The 21,972-nt window shown below is 39.4% G+C and overlaps 1 protein-coding gene across 3 annotated transcripts in view; it reads left to right on the forward strand.

Annotated features, from left to right (window-relative positions):
- The window catches only part of LOC128635655 (oocyte zinc finger protein XlCOF22), a 109,903-nt gene extending 88,345 nt beyond the window's left edge, over positions 1 to 21,558 (forward strand). For 2 of the 3 annotated variants that reach the window (XM_053688746.1, XM_053688747.1), the window contains exons 9-10: positions 8,998 to 9,105; positions 20,137 to 21,558. In XM_053688746.1, coding sequence (XP_053544721.1) covers positions 8,998 to 9,105; positions 20,137 to 21,353 — 1,325 coding nt within the window. In that variant the 3' untranslated portion in view covers positions 21,354 to 21,558. The remainder of the gene's footprint in view (positions 1 to 8,997; positions 9,106 to 20,136) is intronic. The other variant, XM_053688748.1, reaches the window with a different exon arrangement.
- Positions 21,559 to 21,972: the final 414 nt, after the last annotated feature.

Genomic DNA, 21,972 nt, shown 5'->3' on the forward strand with positions numbered 1-21,972 from the left:
TTCCCCAGTTCTGCATAACCAACACAGTTATATAAAACATAATTTATGTAAGAACTTACCTGATAAATTGATTTCTTTCATAGTAGCAAGAGTCCATGAGCTAGTGACGTATGGGATATACATTCCTACCAGGAGGGGCCAAAGTTTCCCAAATCTCAAAATGCCTATAAATACACCTCCCACCTCACTCATACCTTAGTTTAACGTGTAGCCAAGAAGTGAGGTGTAAAAAAGGAGTAAAAAGCTTACAAAAACAGGAACTGGGAAAAAATAAAGTGCTTTATACAAAAAATCATAACTACAAAAAATAGGGTGGGCCTCATGGACTCTTGCCACTATGAAAGAAATTAATTTAACAGGTAAGTTCTTACATAAATTTATGTTTTCTTTCATGTAAGTGGCAAGAGTCCATGAGCTAGTGACGTATGGGATATAATACCCAAGATGTGGAAATCCACGAGTCACTAGAGAGGGAGGGATAAAATAACAGCTAAATCCGCTGAAAAAATTAATCCAAAAAAATAATCGTTTTCTTTAAAAATTAAAAAAAAACTCAAATCAAAGGCACTAGAATCAAACTGAGACAACTGTCTGAAGAACCTTTCTACCAAAGGCTGCTTCCGAAGAAGCAAACACATCAAAATGGTAAAATTTAGTAAAAGTATGCAAAGAAGACCAAGTTGCGCTATGCAAATTTGATCAACTGAAGCTTCATTCTTGAAAGCCCAAGAAGTGGCAACTGATCTAGTAGAATGAGCTGTAATTCTCTGAGGTGGAGACTGCCCCGCCTCAAAATAAGCTTTGTGAATCAAAAGTTTCAACCAAGATGCCAGAGAAATAGCAGAAGCTTTCTGACCTTTCCTGGAGCCAGAGAAAATAACAAATAGACTAGAAGTCTTTCTTAAATCTTTAGTAGCCTCAACATAATATTTCAAAGTTCTTACCACATCCAAAGAATGTAAAGACCTTTCAAGAGTATTCTTAGAATTAAGACACAAGGAAGGCACAACAATTTCCCTATTGATGTTCTTAGAATTCACAACTGTAGGCTAAAATTTGAATGAAGTCCGCAAAACAGCTTTATCTTGAAGGAAAATCTGATAAGGAGACTTACAAGAGAGAGAGCAGACAATCCAGAAACTCTTCTAGCAGAAGAGATAGCCAAAAGAAATAACACTTTCCAAGAAAGTAATTTAATATCCAGAGAATGCATAGGCTCAAAAGGAGGAACCTGTAAAATCTTCAAAACCAGATTGAGACTCCAAGGAGAAGAAATAGATTTAATAACAGGTTTGATACGATTCAAAGCCTGAACAAAACAGTGAATATCAGGAAGTTTAGCAATCTTTCTATGAAATAAGACAGAGCAGAAATGTGTCCTTTCAAAGTATTTGCAGACAAACCCTTATCCAAACCATCCTGAAGAAACTGTATAATCCTAGGAATTTTAATAGAATGCCAAGAATAATTATTAGTGGAACACCATGAAATATAGGTTTTCTAAACCCGATGATATAATTTCCTTGAAACAGACTTACGAGCCTGTGTCATAGTGCCTTTCACTGAGTAAGAGAAACCTCTATGACTAAGCACTAAGCATTCAATTTCCATGCCTTCAAATGTAGAGATTTGAGATCCTGATGGAAAAACGGCCCTTGAGACAGACGGCCTGGCCTTAAAGGAAGTGGCCAAGGCTGGCAACTGGACATCCGGACAAGATCCATATACCAAAACCTGTGAGACCATGCTGGTGCTATCAGAAACACATGAGATTATTCCATTATGATCTTGGAGATCACCCTTGGAAGAAGAACCAGAGGCGGAAAAATATAAGCAGGTTGGTAAAACCAAGGAACTGCTAAAGCATCCACTATCTCCGCCTGAGGATCCCTGGACCTGGAAAGGTATCTGGGAAGCTTCTTGTTTTGACGAGAGGCCATCAAATCTATTTCTGGAAGACCCCACATCTGTGCAAGATGAAAAAACACATCTGGATGAAGAGACCACTCCCCCGGATGTAAAGTCTGACGGCTGAGATAATCCGCTTTCCAATTGTCTAAACCTGGGATATGAATTCGCAGAAATTTGACAAGAGTTGGATTCTACCTAAGAAAGTATCCAAGACACTTCCTTCATTGCTGAAGGACTGCGAGTCCCTCCTTTTTGATTGACATATGCCACTGTTGTGATATTGTCTGTTTGAAAACAAATGGAAAGTTCTCTCTTCAACAGAGGCCACGCCTTAAGGGCTCTGAAAATAGCACAGAGTTCTAAAATATTGATTGGTAACCTCGCCTCTTGAGGATTATAAACCCCTTGTGCTGTCAGAGACCCCCCAGCCAGCTCCCCACCTGTAAGACTTGCATCTGTTGTGATCACAGTCCAGGTAGGATGAACAAATGAGGCCCCTTGAACAATAAGTGATGGTCTAACCACCAAGTCAGAGAAAGTTGAGTGTTGCGATTTAAGTATATCAGTTGTGATATCTGAGTATAATCCCTGCACCATTGGTGCAACATGCAAAGCTGTAGAGGCCTCATATGAAAACGAGCAAAGGGGATCGCGTCCGATGCTGCAGTCATGAGACCTAAAACCTCCATGCACATAGCCACTGAAGGGAATGATAGAGACTGAAGGTTTAGACAAGCTAAAACTAACTTCAATTGTCTCTTGTCTGTCAGAGGAGGAGTCATGGACACTGAATCTATCTGGAAACCTAAAAAGGTGACCCTTGTCTGAGGAATCAAGAAACTCTTTTGTAAATTGATCCTCCAACCATGGTTTTGAAGAAACCACACTAGTTGTTTTGTGTGAGATTCTGCTAAATGAAAAGATTGAGCTAGTACCAAAATATCGTCCAAATAAGGAAATACCGCAATACCCTGCTTTCTGATTACAGAAAGTCGGTCACCGAGAATCTTTGAAAAGATCCTCGGAGCTGCCTCTAGGCCAAACGGAAGATTGACAAATTGGTAATGCTTGTCTTGAAAAGAGAATCTCAGAAAACGATAGTGGTCTGGATGAATTGGAATGTGAAGATAAGCGTCCTGTAAGTCTATTGTGGACATGAAATGACCTCGCTGAACAACATGCAGAATAATCCTTGGTCACCATCTTGAAAGTTGGGACTCTTACAAAACGATTTAAAAATTTCAGATCCAGAATTGGTCTGAACGAATCTTCTTTCTTTGGGACAATGAATAGATTTGAATAAAAACCCAAACCCCGTTCCTGCAGAGGAACTGGAGCAATCACCCCTGAAAGCTCTAGGTCTGTCATGATCCAGCCTAGAATTGAACCTGGGACCTGTCTCTATTTCTGCTGCTGTTCTTCCCCAGCCTGTTGTTTTACCACTTTGCCACCAGATGGCTTGATCACAGGCTAAGAATATTGGGTTTTCTGTTTGCTGCAACTTTGGCTCTCTGGCTCCACCTGCTTACCAGCTGAAACAAATCAAATAATCAGCAGCCTCCTATATCTGGGAGGTTTGCTTTCAGTTCTGGGCCTTGACATTGAGTGTTGCACTCTGACAGAGCCTCTGGTCCTGATTCCTGTGTGAATACAGATTTGTTGGATTTCCTGGTGCCTGATTCCTGCTTCATTTACAGACTGCTCTTCTTGATTTTCCCTTGGCACTGTGTTCCGTTTCTGGGCTGATTTCCTGGCAATTGATCTTGGCTAATCCCCTGATATTTCCTAAGGACTGCCTCAGGTACTTTTGCCTGCTTGTTACCTGTTACTACAGAGTTCCAGTTTGCAGTCTATGCAAGTTTCCTGTCTGTTATTACAAGGATCTGTATTCCTGCCTGTTGCTGCAGAGTTCCAGTCTACAGCATATTGTTCCAGTCTACAGCATATGCAAGTATCCTGCCTGTTATTACAAAGATCTGCATTCCTGTCTGTTACTACAGAGTTCCAGTCTACAGCATATTGTTCCAGTCTACAGCATATGCAAGTGCCCTACCTGTTATTACAAAGATCTGCATTCCTGTCTGTTACTATAGTGTTCCATTCTACAGCATATGCAAGTATCCTGCCTGTTATTACAAAGATCTGAATTCCTGTCTGTTACTACAGAGTTCCAGTCTACAGCATATGCAAGTACCCTGCCTGTTATTACAAAGATCTGCATTCCTGTCTGTTACTACAGAGTTCCAGTCTACAGCATATGCAAGTATCCTGCCTGTTATTATAAGTTACCTGATTACAGCATCTCTTCATATCCTGCCTCTTACTACCAAGTTTTGGTCTACAGTATATCTACGTATCCTGCCTGTTATTGCCAAGTCTTGTCTACAGTTTATTTACATTTTTGTCTAAACCAAGTTACTTTGTATTCTTGTCTATACAGAGACTTTGCCTTGTATCTAGTTTGCATCTCTCTGCATTGCTAATTCATCTATCAATAAAACCTTCACCTTTATTTTCTAAAACCCCTGTATCTGTTTAATTATGCCAAAAAGGAAAGACTCAGGCAGACAAAACACAACTTTAACCCCATAACCTGATACCTTTACACAACAGCTCCCAACACCTGAACCTGCTCCCTTGCAGAGTATGACATGGTCTGAAACACATTTCCGAAAAGCCTGAGCCTTCACAGGGTTTGTTGGAACATGATAAAGAAAGAAATCTTCCCATTGGAGGTCTTATTCTGAAACCTATTTGATACCCCTGGGAAACAATTTTCTGAATCCACTGATTTTGAACAGAAACTGTCCAAATGTGTTGAAATAATTTCAATCTGCCCCCCACCAGTTGAACTGGTTTGAGGGCCGCAGCACATGCAGTCTTAGGTGATGGATTTGTTTTTTTATAAGGCTTGGATTTATTCCAATTTGGAGATGGTCTCCAATTAGAGCCAGAGGTTTTAGGGGAAGCAGAGGTCTTTTGTTCTCCATTCTGACAAAAGGAGCAAAAACGATTGGGAGCTTTAAATTTACCCTTAGATTTCTTATCTTGGGGCAGAAAAACGCCCTTTCCCCCGGTGATAGTGGAGATAATAGAATCCAATTGAGAACCAAATAAATTACTACCCTGAAATGATAAAGATAGTAATCTAGATTTAGACACCATATCAGCATTCCAAGATTTAAGCCATAAAGCTCTTCTAGTAAGAATAGCTAAAGACATAGATTTAATATCAATCTTACTGACATCAAATATAGCATCACAAATGAAATGATTAGCATGTTGAAGTAAAAGAACAATGCTAGACAATTCACGATCTATTAACTGTTGAGCTAAACTGTCCAACCAAAAAGTTGAAGCAGCAACAACATCAGCCATAGAAATGGCAGGTCTAAGAATATAGCCAGAATGTAAATATGCTTTTCTAAAATAGGATTCAATCTTCCTATCTAAAGGATCCTTAAAGGAAGTACTATCTTTCATAGGAATAGTAGTATATTTGGCAAGAGTAGAAATAGCCCATCAAACTTAGAGACTTTTTTCCAAAACTCTAAATTAGCCACAGGTAAAGGATATAGCTTTTTAAACCTAGAAGAAGGGTTAAAAGAAGCACAAAGTTTAGACCATTCCTTAGTAAACATATGAGAGATTGCATTTGGAATAGGAAAAACTTCAGGAGTAACCTCAGAAGTTTTAGAAACAGAATTCAAACATTTGCTATGCTTGTTATCAAGAGGACTAGATTCCTCAATACCCAAAGTACGAATATATTCAATCTTGAAAAGAAAGGTTGATTTATCAATTTCAGTTTCTGAAGTAGGATCCTCTGAGCCAGAGAAATCCTCATCAGCAGAAAATACTTTAGTATGCTGTCGATCAATACAAACTTCATCAGATTTATGAGAAGTTAGGAGAGACCTTTTATGTTTATTTGTAGGCGGAATAGCCGTTATAGCCCTCTCTATGGCTGCAGCAATATCATTTTTCAAATCTACAGGAATATCATGTACATTAAACTGTGAAGGTTTAACAGTAGATGTATTTGTACTTATATAAACATTATCAGCATGTAATAATTTTTCATAACAAGTGCCACATATTTCAGCTGAAGAAGTAGGATCAGCTAATTTACAACATACACAATTAGCTTTGGTAGAATTGTGTTCAGGCAGCTTAGTTCCTACAGTAACAGGGGCAGGATCAGTCTGAGACATCTTGTAAAATGTAACAAAAAAGAAAAAATAACATTTAAACAAAATATCCAATTTCCTCAAAATAGCAGTTTCAGGAATGGGGAAAAATGCTTATGATAAAAAAAAATGTATACAAAAGTAAAATCAAAAGCAAGCAACCTAGCCCTCTATGAATCAAATGAGAGCAGAGAGCAAATGAGGGAGAGACTTAAAATAACACATTTTGATGCCAAAAATGGCGCAAATGCAGAGAAAAAAATTTTTGGTGCCAAAAATTAACAAATTAAATGACGCGACTCGCGTCATAACGGGCGCAACTTTGTGCCAAAAAAAATTTGCGTCAAGAAATTTTGCGACTCCCATGACGCGACTTCGCGCCAAAAAAAATTTATGCCAAAAATGTTGCAATAAAAAGTAACATTCTGCGTCATCGCGAGCCTAAGCCCATGAAAATGTTGAAAAAAATATACTCCGTTATAACTGACTGCAACCTCAGGTAAGCCTAAAAAACTCCCATAAACATAATTTCCATGCTGAAACTGTTAGACTGCAAAATACACAGTCCTGACTCATGGCAAATGTATACAATATACATTTAAAACTTTATAAGATAAAGTGCAAAACATAGCTGAGAGCGTCTTAAAAAATGATATATACTTACCAGAAGACACCCATCTACATATAGCAGACGGCTAAACCAGTACTGAAACATATCAGCAGAGGTAATGGCAGAGGAGTATATAGCAGACAGCCAAACCAGTACTGAAACATATCAGCAGAGGTAATGGTACAAGAGTATATAGCAGACAGCTAAACTAGTACTGAAACATATCAGCAGAGGTAATGGTACAAGAGTATATAGCAGACAGCCAAACCAGTATTGTACCATTACCTCTGCTGATATGTTTCAATACTGGTTTGGCTGTCTGCTATATACTCTTGTACCATTACCTCTGCTGATATGTTTCAAGAGTATATAGCAGACAGCTAAACCAGTACTGAAACATATCAGCAGAGGTAATGGTACACGAGTATACAGCAGACGGCTAAACCAGTACTGAAACTTATCAGCAGAGGTAATGGTACAAGAGTATATAGCAGACAGCTAAACCAGTACTGAAACATATCAGCAGAGCTAATGGTACACGAGTACAGGTGGCCCTCATTTTACAACGGTTCAATTTACACCGTTTCAGAATAACAACCTTTTTTTCCAGTCATGTGACTGCTATTGAAAAGCATTGATAAGCAGTGCATTTATTAAAATAGCTAGTAGGTGGAGCTGTCCGATTGTTTTGCAGCAAAGCCAAGCAAGCTGAAATTAATCAGTTTAACTAGACCTGAGCTATCGAGCAGATTTCAAAGGAACAAGATCTTCCTGTCTATAACTCAGTCCAGATTGGAATGCATAGAAAGAATTGTTTGCAGAAAAATGCAAGTGAAGTCTGTGTTGTGTGATTATTTTATTAGATTTATAATGCTGTCTAGCATTTAAAGTCTTCATTTCAAAGCTTTAAAAATAATGTATTAGGTGTTACTTATGACAATTTTGAGAGGGGCCTGGAACCTATCTCCCTCACTTCCCATTGACTTACATTATAAACTGGGTTTCAATTTACAACGGTTTCAATTTACAACCATTCCTTCTGGAACCTAACCCCGGCGTAAACTGAGGGCTACCTGTATATAGCAGACAGCTAAACCAGTACTGAAACTTATCAGCAGAGGTAATGGTACAAGAGTATATAGCAGACAGCTAAACCAGTACTGAAACATATCGGCAGAGGTAATGGTACAAGAGTATATAGCAGACAGCTAAACCAGTACTGAAACATATCAACAGAGGTAATGGTACTAGAGTATATTGTCGATCTGTAAAGGGAGGTGGCAGATGAATCCCTGCGACCGATTTACAGAGAGCCTTAGAATAGATTTCCATAGGTGAAAACATGGTGTCATCACATCCCTCAGACAAACTCTGTACTTAGAGAGGAACTGGGCTTCAATATGCTTAGAAGCGCCTATCACAGAAGAAATCAAGCACGACTTGCTGAGGTATGAGTGAGGTGGGAGGTGTATTTATAGGCATTTTGAGCTTTGGGAAACTGCCCCCTCCTGGTAGGAATGTATCCCATACGTCACTAGCTCATAGACTCTTGCCACTTACATAAAATAAATACACTTTTTACCTCTGTGATTACCTTGTATCTAAACTTCTGCAAACTCCCCCCTTATTTCAGTTCTTTTGACAGACATCCATTTTAGCCAGTCAGAGCTGGCTCACTGGAACTCCACGTGCGTGAGCACAGTGTTATCTATATGACACACATGAACTAGCACCCTCTAGTTATGAAAAACTGTCAAAATGCGCTGAGAGAAGAGGCGGCCTTCAAGGGCTTAGAAATTAGCATATGAACCTCCTAGGTTTAGCTTTCAACTAAGAATACCAAGAGAACAAAGCAAAATTGGTGATAAAAGTAAATTGACATTCCCTATCTGAATCATGAACGTTTATTTTGAACTAGACTATCCCTTTAAGAATATATGTTGACAAATTTAGTAACATTGTTAAATCAGTATAGTTCCTTTTTTCATTCATAAAGGAAATGGAAACAGATTTTATAGATGTAAGAAATCCAAATGATCCCATTTAATTCTGTCCTAAAAACTACAGCTTGAACTGAAGAGAAAAATAACATTCACAGTTTGCAATTGCAAATGGTTAAACAGTCCACATACAAAAGAGGGAAAACATCAGCAGGCTGACGCATTTCGTGTGTTGCTTACTTCACCCAAGACTTTGATCTTGGCAGTGATTACAGATATAGCATAAACAATATTAGACACAGAGTTTATACATTTAATAACTACAAAGTGTTTTGACATTTTACAGATCTGCAAGAGGACACTAGAGAGATAATTTCAGTAAGTGAGGAAGAAGGGAATGAAAAAGGCAGAAGAGACGTTATGCGGGTGGAAATCAAATCCGAGCCGGTGACAGGTGAGCGACAGTCATATACTTGTCACATATTTATTTGAGAAGGTCACATTTACAGAAAAAGTGTAACACTGTTTATCTTACTCATGAGTTACTGTAATATTTTCTTTTACAAGATATGACGAGTCCACGGATTTCATCCTTACTTATGGGATATCGCCTCCTGGTCAGCAGGAGGAGGCAAAGAGCTCTACAGCAGAGCTGCATATATAGCTCCTCCCTTCCCTCCCACTCTAGTCATTCTCTTTGCCTGTGTTAGTGATAGGAAGAGGTAAAGTGAGTTGTTAGTTTAGATACTTCAATCAAGAGTTTATTATTTTAATAATGGTACCAAAGTGTACTATTTTATTATAGGGCAGCATTTGGAGTGTTAGCCCTTTGGCTATGGGAACTAGTGGAGTTTTGTCTTCACTGCGCCTCCCACGCTTGTGCTGCTTCTATGTGGATGGTCTTAGAGTATGCTAACTAAGACCCTGTTTCGTTCACAGGACCTCAGGAGTGTCAGTATATTTATAAGAATCTCAGTAGTGCTCTCCAAATAATATGTTAGTCTGTGGCAGGGTTGTAACACAATATATTTGAATAATTATCCTTTAACATAAACCCTCAATCAATATGCATCTACTAGAAACCATAAAATTAATATAAATACCCAAATTCTTTTTATTAGTTAATATCTATGAACACATTGGAATATATTTGTAATACCAGAATAGGAAACAATATTATACACGTTTAAAAACTATTAAGATATGCTATACTTCTTACAAAGCCCATAAAAGTTTACCTTTAAAACCAGCCTTATTTACAAATAGCCTTTCATTCAGTTAACACAATGATATTCTAAGATATTTAGCTGCTAACATTCAAGCAATACACTTAGTTATTTAACCACAATTTATTCTAACACAATTCTAATTTAAAACATCAGAAATTGAATATATTATTTATGCAAAACCCAATTCTGAGTTATAACTATATATTTGCACAGATAAACAATTTAAAATTTAGGATTAGTTTAACAATACACAGGCTATGAAATACTAGCTTTAAAATACTGAGTGTTCATTTAAATCTGTTAATTACAATTTGATTATGATATTACCAATAACCTTTGTTTAAAATATTAAAAGTTAGGACAATCATACATCACCAGTTTGAACCAAATTGTATTTCAGTCTTTTCCAAATATCTTTAGATCTCCTCATTTGAAGGAAAGTTATTTTGCATAGATCAAGGTTAGTTTTAGCTCCTTGCTTTAAGTGACTGTGTTCCAAGTATGGCCGCCAGTTATCAATCACCAGTCTAAGCAAATCACAAAAAACTATCCTCTTACATTTAACTTTCCTTTTATATAATCATTGGAGATCTTGTTTGGTTACACCCACGTGCTTGTCCCTTCTCATCTGCCAAGGAGATGCATTCTTGCAACAACCAATCGTCTCCTGGCTGCAATATCTGTATCGCAACACCGGACCTTGTCCATCAGGGGCAGCAGGCAGCACAACACAGCAATACATTTAATCATTTCTAAACAGTTATCCCATACAATGATTATTTTAAACAATATTATAACATTGCATCAATAAATTACAATATTAATTGTAGATGGGGTAGTATCATATCAATTTTCTGATTATTTTGATATGAAACATCATGTGCCTTTAGCATTATACTATATTAAAGCAATTAATACTGCTAATTATTCTAAAACTAATGGCATTTATATATCTGATAGATATATGTATTCACACAATTACAGCATGTTCTACAAATTCTGCATGTATGAATTTCTCCATGGTCCATCTGAAATAAAAATAAGTGTTATTAATCATTTCTTTTTTTTCTTTTTAGGTCCATAAATATTCTTAAAATAATACAGATGCTAAGACATTTTATGCTTTCAAAATATATATCAAGCTTAGCAACTACTCATGTAATATTTTAAAATTTGACAATCTCCCAAATTTCTATATTTAATACATTCTGAAACATACATTCAAATATGTTTATTTGTTGTATTTTTAGTAAATTTCAAAGTTACACTATGACATATGTCTTGCTGGCCAGGTTTTCATTGCCCCACTTACACAGCATGGGTCCATTTGCATTTGAAATGTATATAGTTACTTTCTCACAAAATATCTCACCTAGGTCAGACTTTTAGGCAACGTTTGTGAGGGGTAAGAGATTTGTATCACACATTTTCAGGCAGTAACACATATGGTTTCTTGAAATGGCTGTTACAGTTAAATAAACCAAGTGCTCTATTGTCCTCACTTGTGTGTTTAGAATAACTTTGCATACTAAGTGGGGGGAGAACTGAACATGGCTGAAGTCAGTTTTTCTGAATGAACCTTAAAATATATGATTAAAATATATATATTTATTAACCTCACATATACCTTGACATAAATCCCCTTTCCAATTTTAAATAGATGTAGGACACATGTATTTAAATTGGCTTAAAGTCAATGGTATTTGGTGAGGATGTTGACCGTACACATCATAGACAGTCTTCTATGTAGAAAGTCTGTCAATTTTGAGCTTTCATGTTCATCGGCTAGGCATCTTTAAACTATAGTATGTGTTTAGTGCATTTAGGGATATGACACTTCATTCTCCCTCTATGACTTGTAGTTGGGACCTAGGATGACACGCTCACAATTGATTGTTATGGACCCATTTATCTATGAAACTTTCATTTTTGGGGATCTGTATTTTATAGGCCACTGGAGATATTTTCTCAGTAATGACAAAAGGACCTTTCCATGAGGGAAGAAATTTATTCTCCCTAACCTGATCTCTTCCAAAGTTATAAAGATAAACTTTATCATTTATTTTATATTCCTTTTTGGACATTTTGAGATCATAATAGGTTTTAGTGGCAGTTGCGGCTCTTTCTAAATTCCTTTGAGCAAATGCAAAGGCATATTGCAGGTGCTTTCTTAGGTTCTCCACGTATTGATGTGTATTGGCAGCGTTTATCAAGTTTTGGTCTGATGTACGGTACAGCAGATGCTGAGGTAGAACCATTCTCCTACCAGTCATCAGTTCAAAAGGTGACATCTTGGTAGCACTACTTGGAGTTGTTCTTAATGCCATTGGGACTAGATGTAGTTTTACATCCCAGTCTTTACCCGTTTCACTCACAAACCTTTTGAGGATTTTAACAATAGACTGGTTGTAACACTCTACACCACCACTTGAGGCAGCTCTATAAGCAATATGGAGCTTTCTTTTTACCCCTAGTATTTTCCACATTTTTGTCATCACTTCGCTAGTGAAGTGGGTTCCCCCGATCTGATTCGATTCTTTGGGGTAAACCAAATCTGGAAAATACGTGGTTGATGAGCAATGCTGCACATGTTTCAGCACTATTGTTAGGTGCACTAATGTAATCTACCCATTTAGTGAACAGGCATGTCACTGTTAACATGTATTTGTTACCTCTTGATGACCTTGTTACTGGACCAATAAAATCAATTTGTATATCTGACCATGGCATTACCATCCCCCTTTTCTGCAATGGCGCTCTATGCGTTGGCGCAGTTGGTTGGAACTGTGGACAGATTAAACAACCTTGACAGTAGGTTTGAACATATTTCAAATGTTGTGAATGTTTTGTGGCCAAAAAACATAGTCACGCAATATTTCATACGTGAGTTTGGCACCACGATGACCAGATGTGCGAGCATCATGTGCATGTTGGAGCATTAGACCTCTGAACTTGGTGGGTACTTCCCATTGCTGGATGCCAGTTTTGGAGGTTCTAATTAACAAACCCTCCTGTAACTTGAATTGTGATCGGGATTTCATTAAGATTCTAAGATCTTCTTTGCCAATACAATCATCTTTTGAGATGGGGTTGCTTTCGGGATCTTCTATGTGTTTATAGAAGATGCCTACAATGGGGTCTTCTTTTTGACTAGTGATCAGGTCCTCGCTAGGAGAATCCTGACTCCATTGCACCAGGTTAGGCTCACTCTGTTGTTTTGCCTGGTTTCTGGTAATGGCTTCTACCTGAATTGCACCCATTAAGTGGTCAATATTAAGGAGTTCTCCAGTTATGGCTCCTTGTTTGGCTAATGAATCCACAAGATCATTGCCTTCCTTATCTGGGCCTAGAACCCTGGAATGACCCTTGGTCTTTTTCCAGTGTATGGTTAAATCATTGGATACCACCAGATTATCAATCTCGCAGAACAACTTGCCATGCTTGACTGGTTTGTTGTTACTTTTCTGCATGCCATTTCTTTTCCAAGTTGGCAGGTATTCAACAAAACTGTCACGCACATAATTTGAGTCAGTTATGATCACAAATTCATGAATATCATGTTCAATAGCCATTTCAATGGTTTTTAGAACAGCAGTTAGTTCTGCAACTTGACTGGATCTTGGTCCAATGTTGAAACCTATAGCTATATTTGAGAATCCATTTTTCTCACAAAATATCTCGCCTAGGTCAGACTTTTATGCAACGTTTGTGAGGGGTAAGAGATTTGTATCACACATTTTCAGGCAGTAACACATATGGTTTCTTGAAATGGCTGTTAAAGTTAAATAAACCAAGTGTTCTATTGTCCTCACTTGTGTGTTTAGAATAACTTTGCATACTAAGTGGGGGGAGAACTGAACATGGCTGAAGTCAGTTTTTCTGAATGAACCTTAAAATATATGATTAAAATATATATATTTATTAATCTCACATATACCTTGACAGTAGGAAGAGTGGACCTCTTGATACTGTGATGTGTCATGCTGTTCCTCAGCATGGAGGTAGGTGCAGTTGTTTTATTCTGGGACACAAGATATACTCAGATTAACTGTACTGCTGCTATGATGTTGGGGGTTAATATTGATGACCCTTTATCATATGTGACTCAGACACTCTGGCAGTTTGTTAAATCCAGAAGCGCTGGGATATGAACACAGAAAACGTTATATTTATTTTTCCAAACAAGGAGATAATGTGTGGGGGCGTTTTTTATATCCAGGCACTCAGGCATTGATTAGGGGAGCACTGGGTCATTCTGTGTGGGGTTAACTTTGAGTTTTCCTTAGGGCTGGCTGACGCGGAGGACTATTTATGTGATATTACATGGTATATTTGACTTGTAATAAGCTCCGTGTTCATGGCTGCATAGTGTTTTGAGGTTTACGCCCAAGAAGGGCGGGGCTTGTTACTCGCACGCTTTGACAGCGTTGTTACTTTGGCGGTTCCGGTTGGCTTAGTTTTACCTCGGTTCCTAAGTCGGCTTGGGAGATATTTGCAAGCGTCTTAGGTGCACCGAGTTGTGTCTGCTGAGTCTGGTTTCGGGAGCTGGTAGGAGCCGCAGCAGAGCTGCGGCGAGGTGACTAAATTTTTCTCGGAGTTAGACTAGATTGGGATTACTATAATTGCAGACAGCAACTTTTAAATTGTACGGTGCAGGGTTTTTTTCTATTAAAGATACAGTAACCTCTATATAACAAGTTTGTGAGCTAATTTTTCTATTCTCAGTGGAATTAGACAAGCTTGTTTGGTTTTTGTCAATTTATTACAATGGATGACTATCAACATTCATGCCTTATGTGCCTAAATGCTATTGTGGAAGCCCCTGTTACTCTTTGCCCTTCATGTATTAATAGGGCATTGCAGTGTAAAGAACAAATTTTATTAGATAATGATACTGATGATTATCCTCAGACTGAGGAGACTCGGGATAAACCACAATCTTCTCCTCAAGCGTCTCAGCCCATAATGCCCACGCAGGTAACGCCATGCTCCTCATCGGCGTCTGCGTCATTTACTATGCAGGATATGGCTGCAGTTATGTCATCAACTCTTACATAAGTATTATCTAAGTTGCCAGTGCTACAGGGTAAACGTTGTAGAAAAGAGACCCAAGTAGTGCAAGCAACTTCTGATTCCTTGATGGCAATCTCCGATGTCCCCTCCCAGGAATCTGAGGGGGGGGATAGGGCGGTTCTGTTGAAAGGGGAATTGTCTGACTCAGGTAGTGCAGTTCCCAAGACAGATTCGGACGTGATGTCTTTTAGATTTAAGCTTGAACACCTTTGCCTGTTATTGCGTGAGGTTCTGCTAACTCTGGATGACTGTGACTCTATTGTAGTCCCTCCAGAAAAATTGTGCAAGATGGACAGGTATTTAGAAATCCCATCTTATTCCGACGTTTTTCCAATTCCTAAGAGAATTTCGGAAATTATTTCTAAGGAGTGGGAGAGACCGGGTATACCGTTCTCTCCTTCGCCTATTTTTAAGAAAATGTACCCTTTACCTTCCACCGTCCTGGACTCTTGGCAGACGATTCCTAAGGTGAAGGGAGCTATTTCTACCCTGGCTAAGCGTACGACTATCCCTATTGAGGGGATAGACCCTATAGATAAAAAGCTGGAGGGTCTTCTAAAGAAGTTATTTGTTCATCAAGGGTTTCTATTGCAACCGACGGCTTGCATAGTACCAGTCACAACTGCGGCCGCCTTTTGGTTTGACGCCCTAGAGGAAGCTCTTAAGACTGAGACTCCTTTGGAAGAAATATTGGATAGAATTAAGGCCCTTAAACTGGCCAATTCGTTTGTTACGAATGCTGCTTTTTTGATCGCCAAGTTGGCTAAGAATGCAAGTTTTTCCATTTTAGCTCGCAGAGCCTTATGGTTGAAGTCTTGGTCTGTGGATGTTTAGTCCAAATCCAAGCTGTTGACCATCCCTTTCAAAGGAAAGACCCTGTTTGGGCCTTAATTAAAAGAGATCATTTCTGATATTACGGGAGGGAAGGGCCACCTCCTCCCTCAGGATAAGACTTCTAAACAAAGGAGACAGAGTAATTTTCGTTCCTTTCAAAATTTCAAGTGAATCCCTTCCTCCTCTTCAGCTAAGCAGGAAGGGAGCTTTGCACAAGCCAAGTCCACTTGGAGACCCAACCAGGCTTGAAACAAAGGTAAACAAACCAAGAAGCCCGCTGCTGCTCCCAAGACAGCATGAAGGGGCGGCCCCCGATCTGGGACCAGATCTAGTAGGGGGCAGACTTTCTCTCTTTGTCCAGGCTTGGATAAGAGATGTTCAGGATCCCTGGACACTAGAAATAGTATCCAAGGTGTATCGACTGGAGTTCAAAAATTCCATTCCAAGGGGAATTTTCCTTCTTTCACGATTGTCTGTAGACCAGACAAAAGGAGAGGCGTTCTTATGTTGTGTAAAAGACCTTTCCTCTATGGGGGTAATTCATCCCGTCCCAATACAGGGGCAGGGGTTTTACTCAAATCTTTTCTTGGTTCCCAAGAAAGAGGGAACGTTCAGACCCATCTTGGATCTCAAGAGTCTAAATAAGTTTCTCAGAGTTCCATCCTTCAAGATGGAGACGATTCGGGCAATTCTTCCATTGATCCAGGAGGGTCAATATTTGACTACCGTGAAAGGATGCATATCTTCACATTCCTATCCACAGAGATCATCACCAATTTCTAAGGTTTGCCTTCCTGGACAAACATTTTCAGTTCGTGGCTCTTCCCTTCGGGTTGGCCACGGCACCCAGGATCTTCACAAAGGTTCTAGGGTCTTTGCTAGTTCTCAGACCGCGGGGAATTGCAGTGGCGCCTTATCTGGATGATATTCTAATCCAGGCGTCGTCTTACCAACTGACAATGTCTCATACCGACATGGTTCTGTCCTTTCTAAGGACTCATGGGTGGAAGGTGAATCTAGAAAAGAGTTCACTAATTCCACAGACAAGGGTTCCTTTCCTAGGAACTCTAATGATTCTATGTCCATGAAAATCTTCTTGATGGAAGTCAGAAAGTTAAAGATTCTAAGTACATGCCGAACCCTTCAGTCCAATCCTCGGCCATCAGTGGCTCAGTGCATGGAGGTAATTGGATTGATGATGGTGGCAAATGACATCATTCCGTGTGTTCGTTTTCATCTCAGACCTCTCCAACTGAGCATACTCAGACAGTGGAATGGAGATTATGCAGATTTGTCTCCTCAGATAGATCTGGATCAGGAGACAAGAGACTCTCTTCTTTGGTGGTTGTCGCTGGATCATCTGTCCCAAGGGACGTGCTTCCACAGACCTTCATGGGAGACAGTAACAACAGACGCCAGTCTACTGGGATGGGGTGCAGTCTGGAATTCCCTGAGGGCTCAGGGTGTGTGGACTCGGTCGGAGTCTCTACTGCCCATCAATATTCTGGAGTTAAGAGCAATATTCAATGCTCTTCAGGCCTGGCCTCAGTTGGCTTCGGCCAAATTCATCCGATTTCAGTCGGACAACATCACGACTGGCTTACATCAATCATCAGGGAGGAACAAGGAGTTCCTTAGCGATGACAGAAGTATCCAAGATAATTTGGTGGGCGGAGGCTCACTCTTGTTATCTGACAGCAATCTACATCCCAGGAGTGGACAACTGGGAAGTGGATTTTTTGAGCCAACAGACGTTTCATCCGGGGGAGTGGGAACTCCACCAGGAGGTCTTTGCATCCCTAATTCTCAGGTGGGGCAGAGCGGAATTGGATTTGATGGCGTCTCGTCAGAATGCCAAGCTTCCAAGATACGGATCCAGGTCCAGGGATCCTCAGGCCGAACTGATAGATGCCTTGGCAGTGCCTTGGTCGTTCAACCTAGCTTATGGGTTTCCACCATTTGCCCTCCTTCCCCGGGTGATTGCTCGGATCAAACAGGAGAGGGCATCGGTGATTCTAATCGCTCCTGCGTGGCCTCGCAGGACTTGGTATGTCGATCTGGTGGACATGTCATCTCTGCCACCCTGGAAGCTTCCATTGAGGCAGGACGTTCTTCTTCAGGGACCCTTCCATCATCCGAATCTACTTTCTCTACAGCTGACTGCTTAGAGATTGAACGCTTGATTTTAGCTAAGCAGGGGTTCTCTGATGCGGTCATTGATACTTTGATTCAAGCACGTAAGCCTGTTACTAGAAAGATTTACCATAGGATATGGAGTAAATATCTTTATTGGTGCGAATCCAAGGGCTACTCATGGAGTAGAGTGAGGATTCCTAGGATTTTATCTTTTCTCCGAGAAGGATTGGAGAAAGGGTTGTCAGCAAGTTCCTTAAAGGGACAGATTTCTGCTTTGTCTATTTTGCTACACAAGCGTCTGGCAGATGTTCCAGATGTTCAATCTTTTTGTCAGGCTCTGACTCTAATCAGGCCTGTGTTTAGACCAATTGCTCCTCCTTGGAGTTTGAATTTAGTTCGAGTTCTTCAAGGGGTTCCGTTTGAACCCATGCATTCCGTAGATATCAAGCTATTATCTTGGAAAGTTTTATTTTTGGTTGCCATTTCTTCTGCTCGCAGAGTTTCTGAGCTTTCGACATTACAATGTGATTCACCTTATCTTATTTTTCATGCTGATAAGGTGGTTTTACGCACCAAACCTGGTTTTCTTCACAAGGTTGTTTCTAACAAGAATATTAATCAGGAAATTGTTGTTCCTTCCTTATGTCCTAACCCTTCCTCTAAGAAGGAGCGTTTGTTACATAATTTGGATGTAGTCATTGCCTTGAAGTGCTACTTGCAGGCAACTAAGGATTTTCATCAAACATCTTCATTATTTGTTGTGTTTGCTGGGAAGCGCAGGGGTCAGAAGGCTACGGCTACCTCTCTTTCTCTTTGGCTGAAGAGTATCATCCGTGTTGCCTATGAGACTGCTGGACAGCAGCAGCCTCCTGAACGAATTACGGCTCATTCTACTAGAGCTGTGGCTTCCTCATGGGCATTTAAGAACGATGCTTCTGTTGAACAGATTTGCAAGGCTGCAGCTTGGTCGTCTCTTCACACTTTTTCAAAATTTTCAAAATTTGATACTTTTGCCTTGTCTGAGGCGGTTTTTGGGAGAAAGGTTCTTCAAGCAGTGGTGCCTTCCGTTTAGGTTCCTGTCTTGTCCCTCCCTTTTATCCGTCTCCTATAGCTTTGGTATTGTATCTCATAAGTAAGGATGAAATCCGTGGACTCGTCATATCTTGTAAAAGAAAAGGAAATTTATGCTTACCTGATAAATTTATTTCTTTTATGATATGACGAGTCCACGGCCCACCCTGTCATTTTCTAAGACAGGTCTTTATTTTTGTTAAACTTCAGTCACCTCTGCTCCTTAGCTTTTCCTTTCTCTTCCTAACTTTGATTGAATGACTGGAGTGGGAGGGAAGGGAGGAGCTATATATACAGCTCTGCTGTGGAGCTCTTTGCCTCCTCCTGCTGACCAGGAGGCGATATCCCATAAGTAAGGATGAAATCCGTGGACTCGTCATATCGTAAAAGAAATAAATTTATCAGGTAAGCATACATTTCCTTTTTTCCTAAGATCTTTTTAATTGTCTCGCGCTCTTTTTCTCTTGCTGCCTCTGCCTTTTTTTTTCGATTTTGTTGTTTATTTTTTTTCTTTCAACACTTAAACTGAAAGCTATTCACTAGTAACACGTTTCACTATTTCTGCCTTTTGTCTCTCTCTTTCTCTCTCTCTTTAGTTTTGGTTCTCTTTTGAATTTTTTTTCTATACACAACTATAAAGAAAAGTTTAGAAAAAATGTCTATCCAGAAATGTCTTTGTTTAAAGTGATAGTAAATCCTAGTGTTTAGGAATACTTCATGCCGAAAGTTCCTTTGTCTGTAGCATTTGTCGCGCTGAGCGCCTCAGGCAGCACACAGCAGAACACTATTTTGCAGTGAGGTTTTCTTAGCCAATAGCATGTTAGCTATCTCGCATGGTGTCAGCTGGCCCGCACGGCTATTAGCTAAGCGGTGGAAATGTCACCTCATTTACAAAATAGCGTCCTGCTGCGGGCGGCCTGAGAAGCTCAGCGCGGGAACGCTGCAGACAAATAAACTTTAGCATGAAGTATTTTATACTTCATGACTGACAGTCCCCTTTATTTGCCATCACTTTAAGGAAAAAATAAATAAATAGGAATGTTGGTATATTTGCATATATATATATAATATTTAGATTATTTAAAGTGTGTGCAGATTAAAATTTGGAAAATAATAAAATAAACTTTTATTTCTGCCCACAGAAGATTATTTCCCAACAAACGGATCTGTGAGCTATAATATTTTGGAAGATTCTTGCACAATTGCTCGGGCATCAGAGGAAATCATAGCTGAAAATGTCAGTCCTTTTCTAGGATTTCAAGGCGACAGAGTAAATTCCTGCAATGAATCTGACCTTGATACAAATAGAAATTCCATTCGTAGTTCATTATCATATTATTGGGAGCATACAATGTCTGCACTAAGTGATACACTTAACAACAATGATGCATTGAAGCAAAAAATGCAAATTAAGGCGCCAAAGAAATTAAAATGCACTAAAAAACGTAACAAAAAAACAGGCTATAAAAAACGTCTAGGAGCTCATCGAGAAAAACGGCATCAGTGCGATGAATGTGGAAAGCGATTTGAGTATCGGTCTCGTCTTATAGTACATCAAAGATCACACACAGGAGAGAAGCCTCACAGCTGTAACGTGTGCGGCAAACACTTTGCTGACAAATCAAATCTTGCGTCTCATAAAAGAATACACACAAGGGAAAATAATTATACATGCAGTGAGTGCGGCATACAGTTTGCCTACAAGTGTAGTCTTACTGTACATCTGCGATCGCACTCAACTGAGAAATCATTTCAGTGTAACATATGTGACAGAGACTTTCATTCTAGATCGAATCTTCTTGCGCATAGGAAAATCCACGCTGGTGTGAAACCGTTTGCATGTAACGAATGTGGAAAATGCTTTGCTAGTAAGTCTTACCTTACTGTTCATCAAAGAACGCACTCGGGAGAGAAACCGCATATGTGTAAAGAGTGCGGAAAACACTTTGCAGATAGATCCAACCTTATATCCCATCAGAAATCCCACTCAGGGTTAAAACCTCATAGCTGCACGGTATGCGGGAAAAATTTTGCTTACAAATATTATCTGATTACACATGAGAGAACTCACACAGGGGAGAAACCTCATGTGTGCAACGAATGTGGCAGGCACTTTGCCGATAGATCGAATCTAATCGCACATCAGAAATCGCACAAAGGGGAAAAGCCTTACCCATGTGATGAATGCGGAAAATCCTTTGCTTATCAATATTTACTTATTATACATCAGCGGACGCACACGGGAGAGAAGCCTCATACGTGCAACGAATGTGGGAGACATTTTGCCAGCAAATCTAATCTTTGTGTACATCTGCGAACACACACTGACAATAAGCTACAGACACAGGATGATTCATGAGTAGTAACAAATTGTTGTACGTTTTTGCCTCTAGTTTTGAATGGTTCCAACTGTAGAATCTGTTAATACTTGCAGTAGTTTCACTATGACACTAACAAAAAAAGTAATACAATTTATCCATAAATATTAATGTAATATACCCATTTTTTGTATTTGTTTGTGCTTAGTTATGTATATGCCAGGAATAAAAATATTCTTTTTGACAGCTGTTGTATTTAGTCCTTTAGATAAACTCAAAAACATGAAATATGTAAAACAATACAATGTCTGAAAACTGAACTGACAGTCTACTTGATTTTTTGTTTAAAAAGATAGATAACTCCTTTTTATTACATATTCTCTGGTCTTGCATAACCAGCATTGTTATAGTAATATACTTTTATAATCTCAAAATGTGCCTGTTTCTAAGCCTATGTAGTCTAGTCTACCTCTTATTTCAGTGCTTTTTACAGCCTGACAGTGCTAGTTCATGTGTGCCATATAGATAACATTGTGCTCACTCCCGTGCACTACAGCTAGGCAGTGCTAGTTCATGTGTGCCATATAGGTAATATTGTGCTCACACCCATGCACTACAGCCTGACAGTGCTAGTTCATGTGTGCCATATAGATGATAATG

This window comes from Bombina bombina, chromosome 7 (assembly GCF_027579735.1).
Source record: "Bombina bombina isolate aBomBom1 chromosome 7, aBomBom1.pri, whole genome shotgun sequence".
NCBI lineage: Eukaryota > Metazoa > Chordata > Amphibia > Anura > Bombinatoridae > Bombina > Bombina bombina.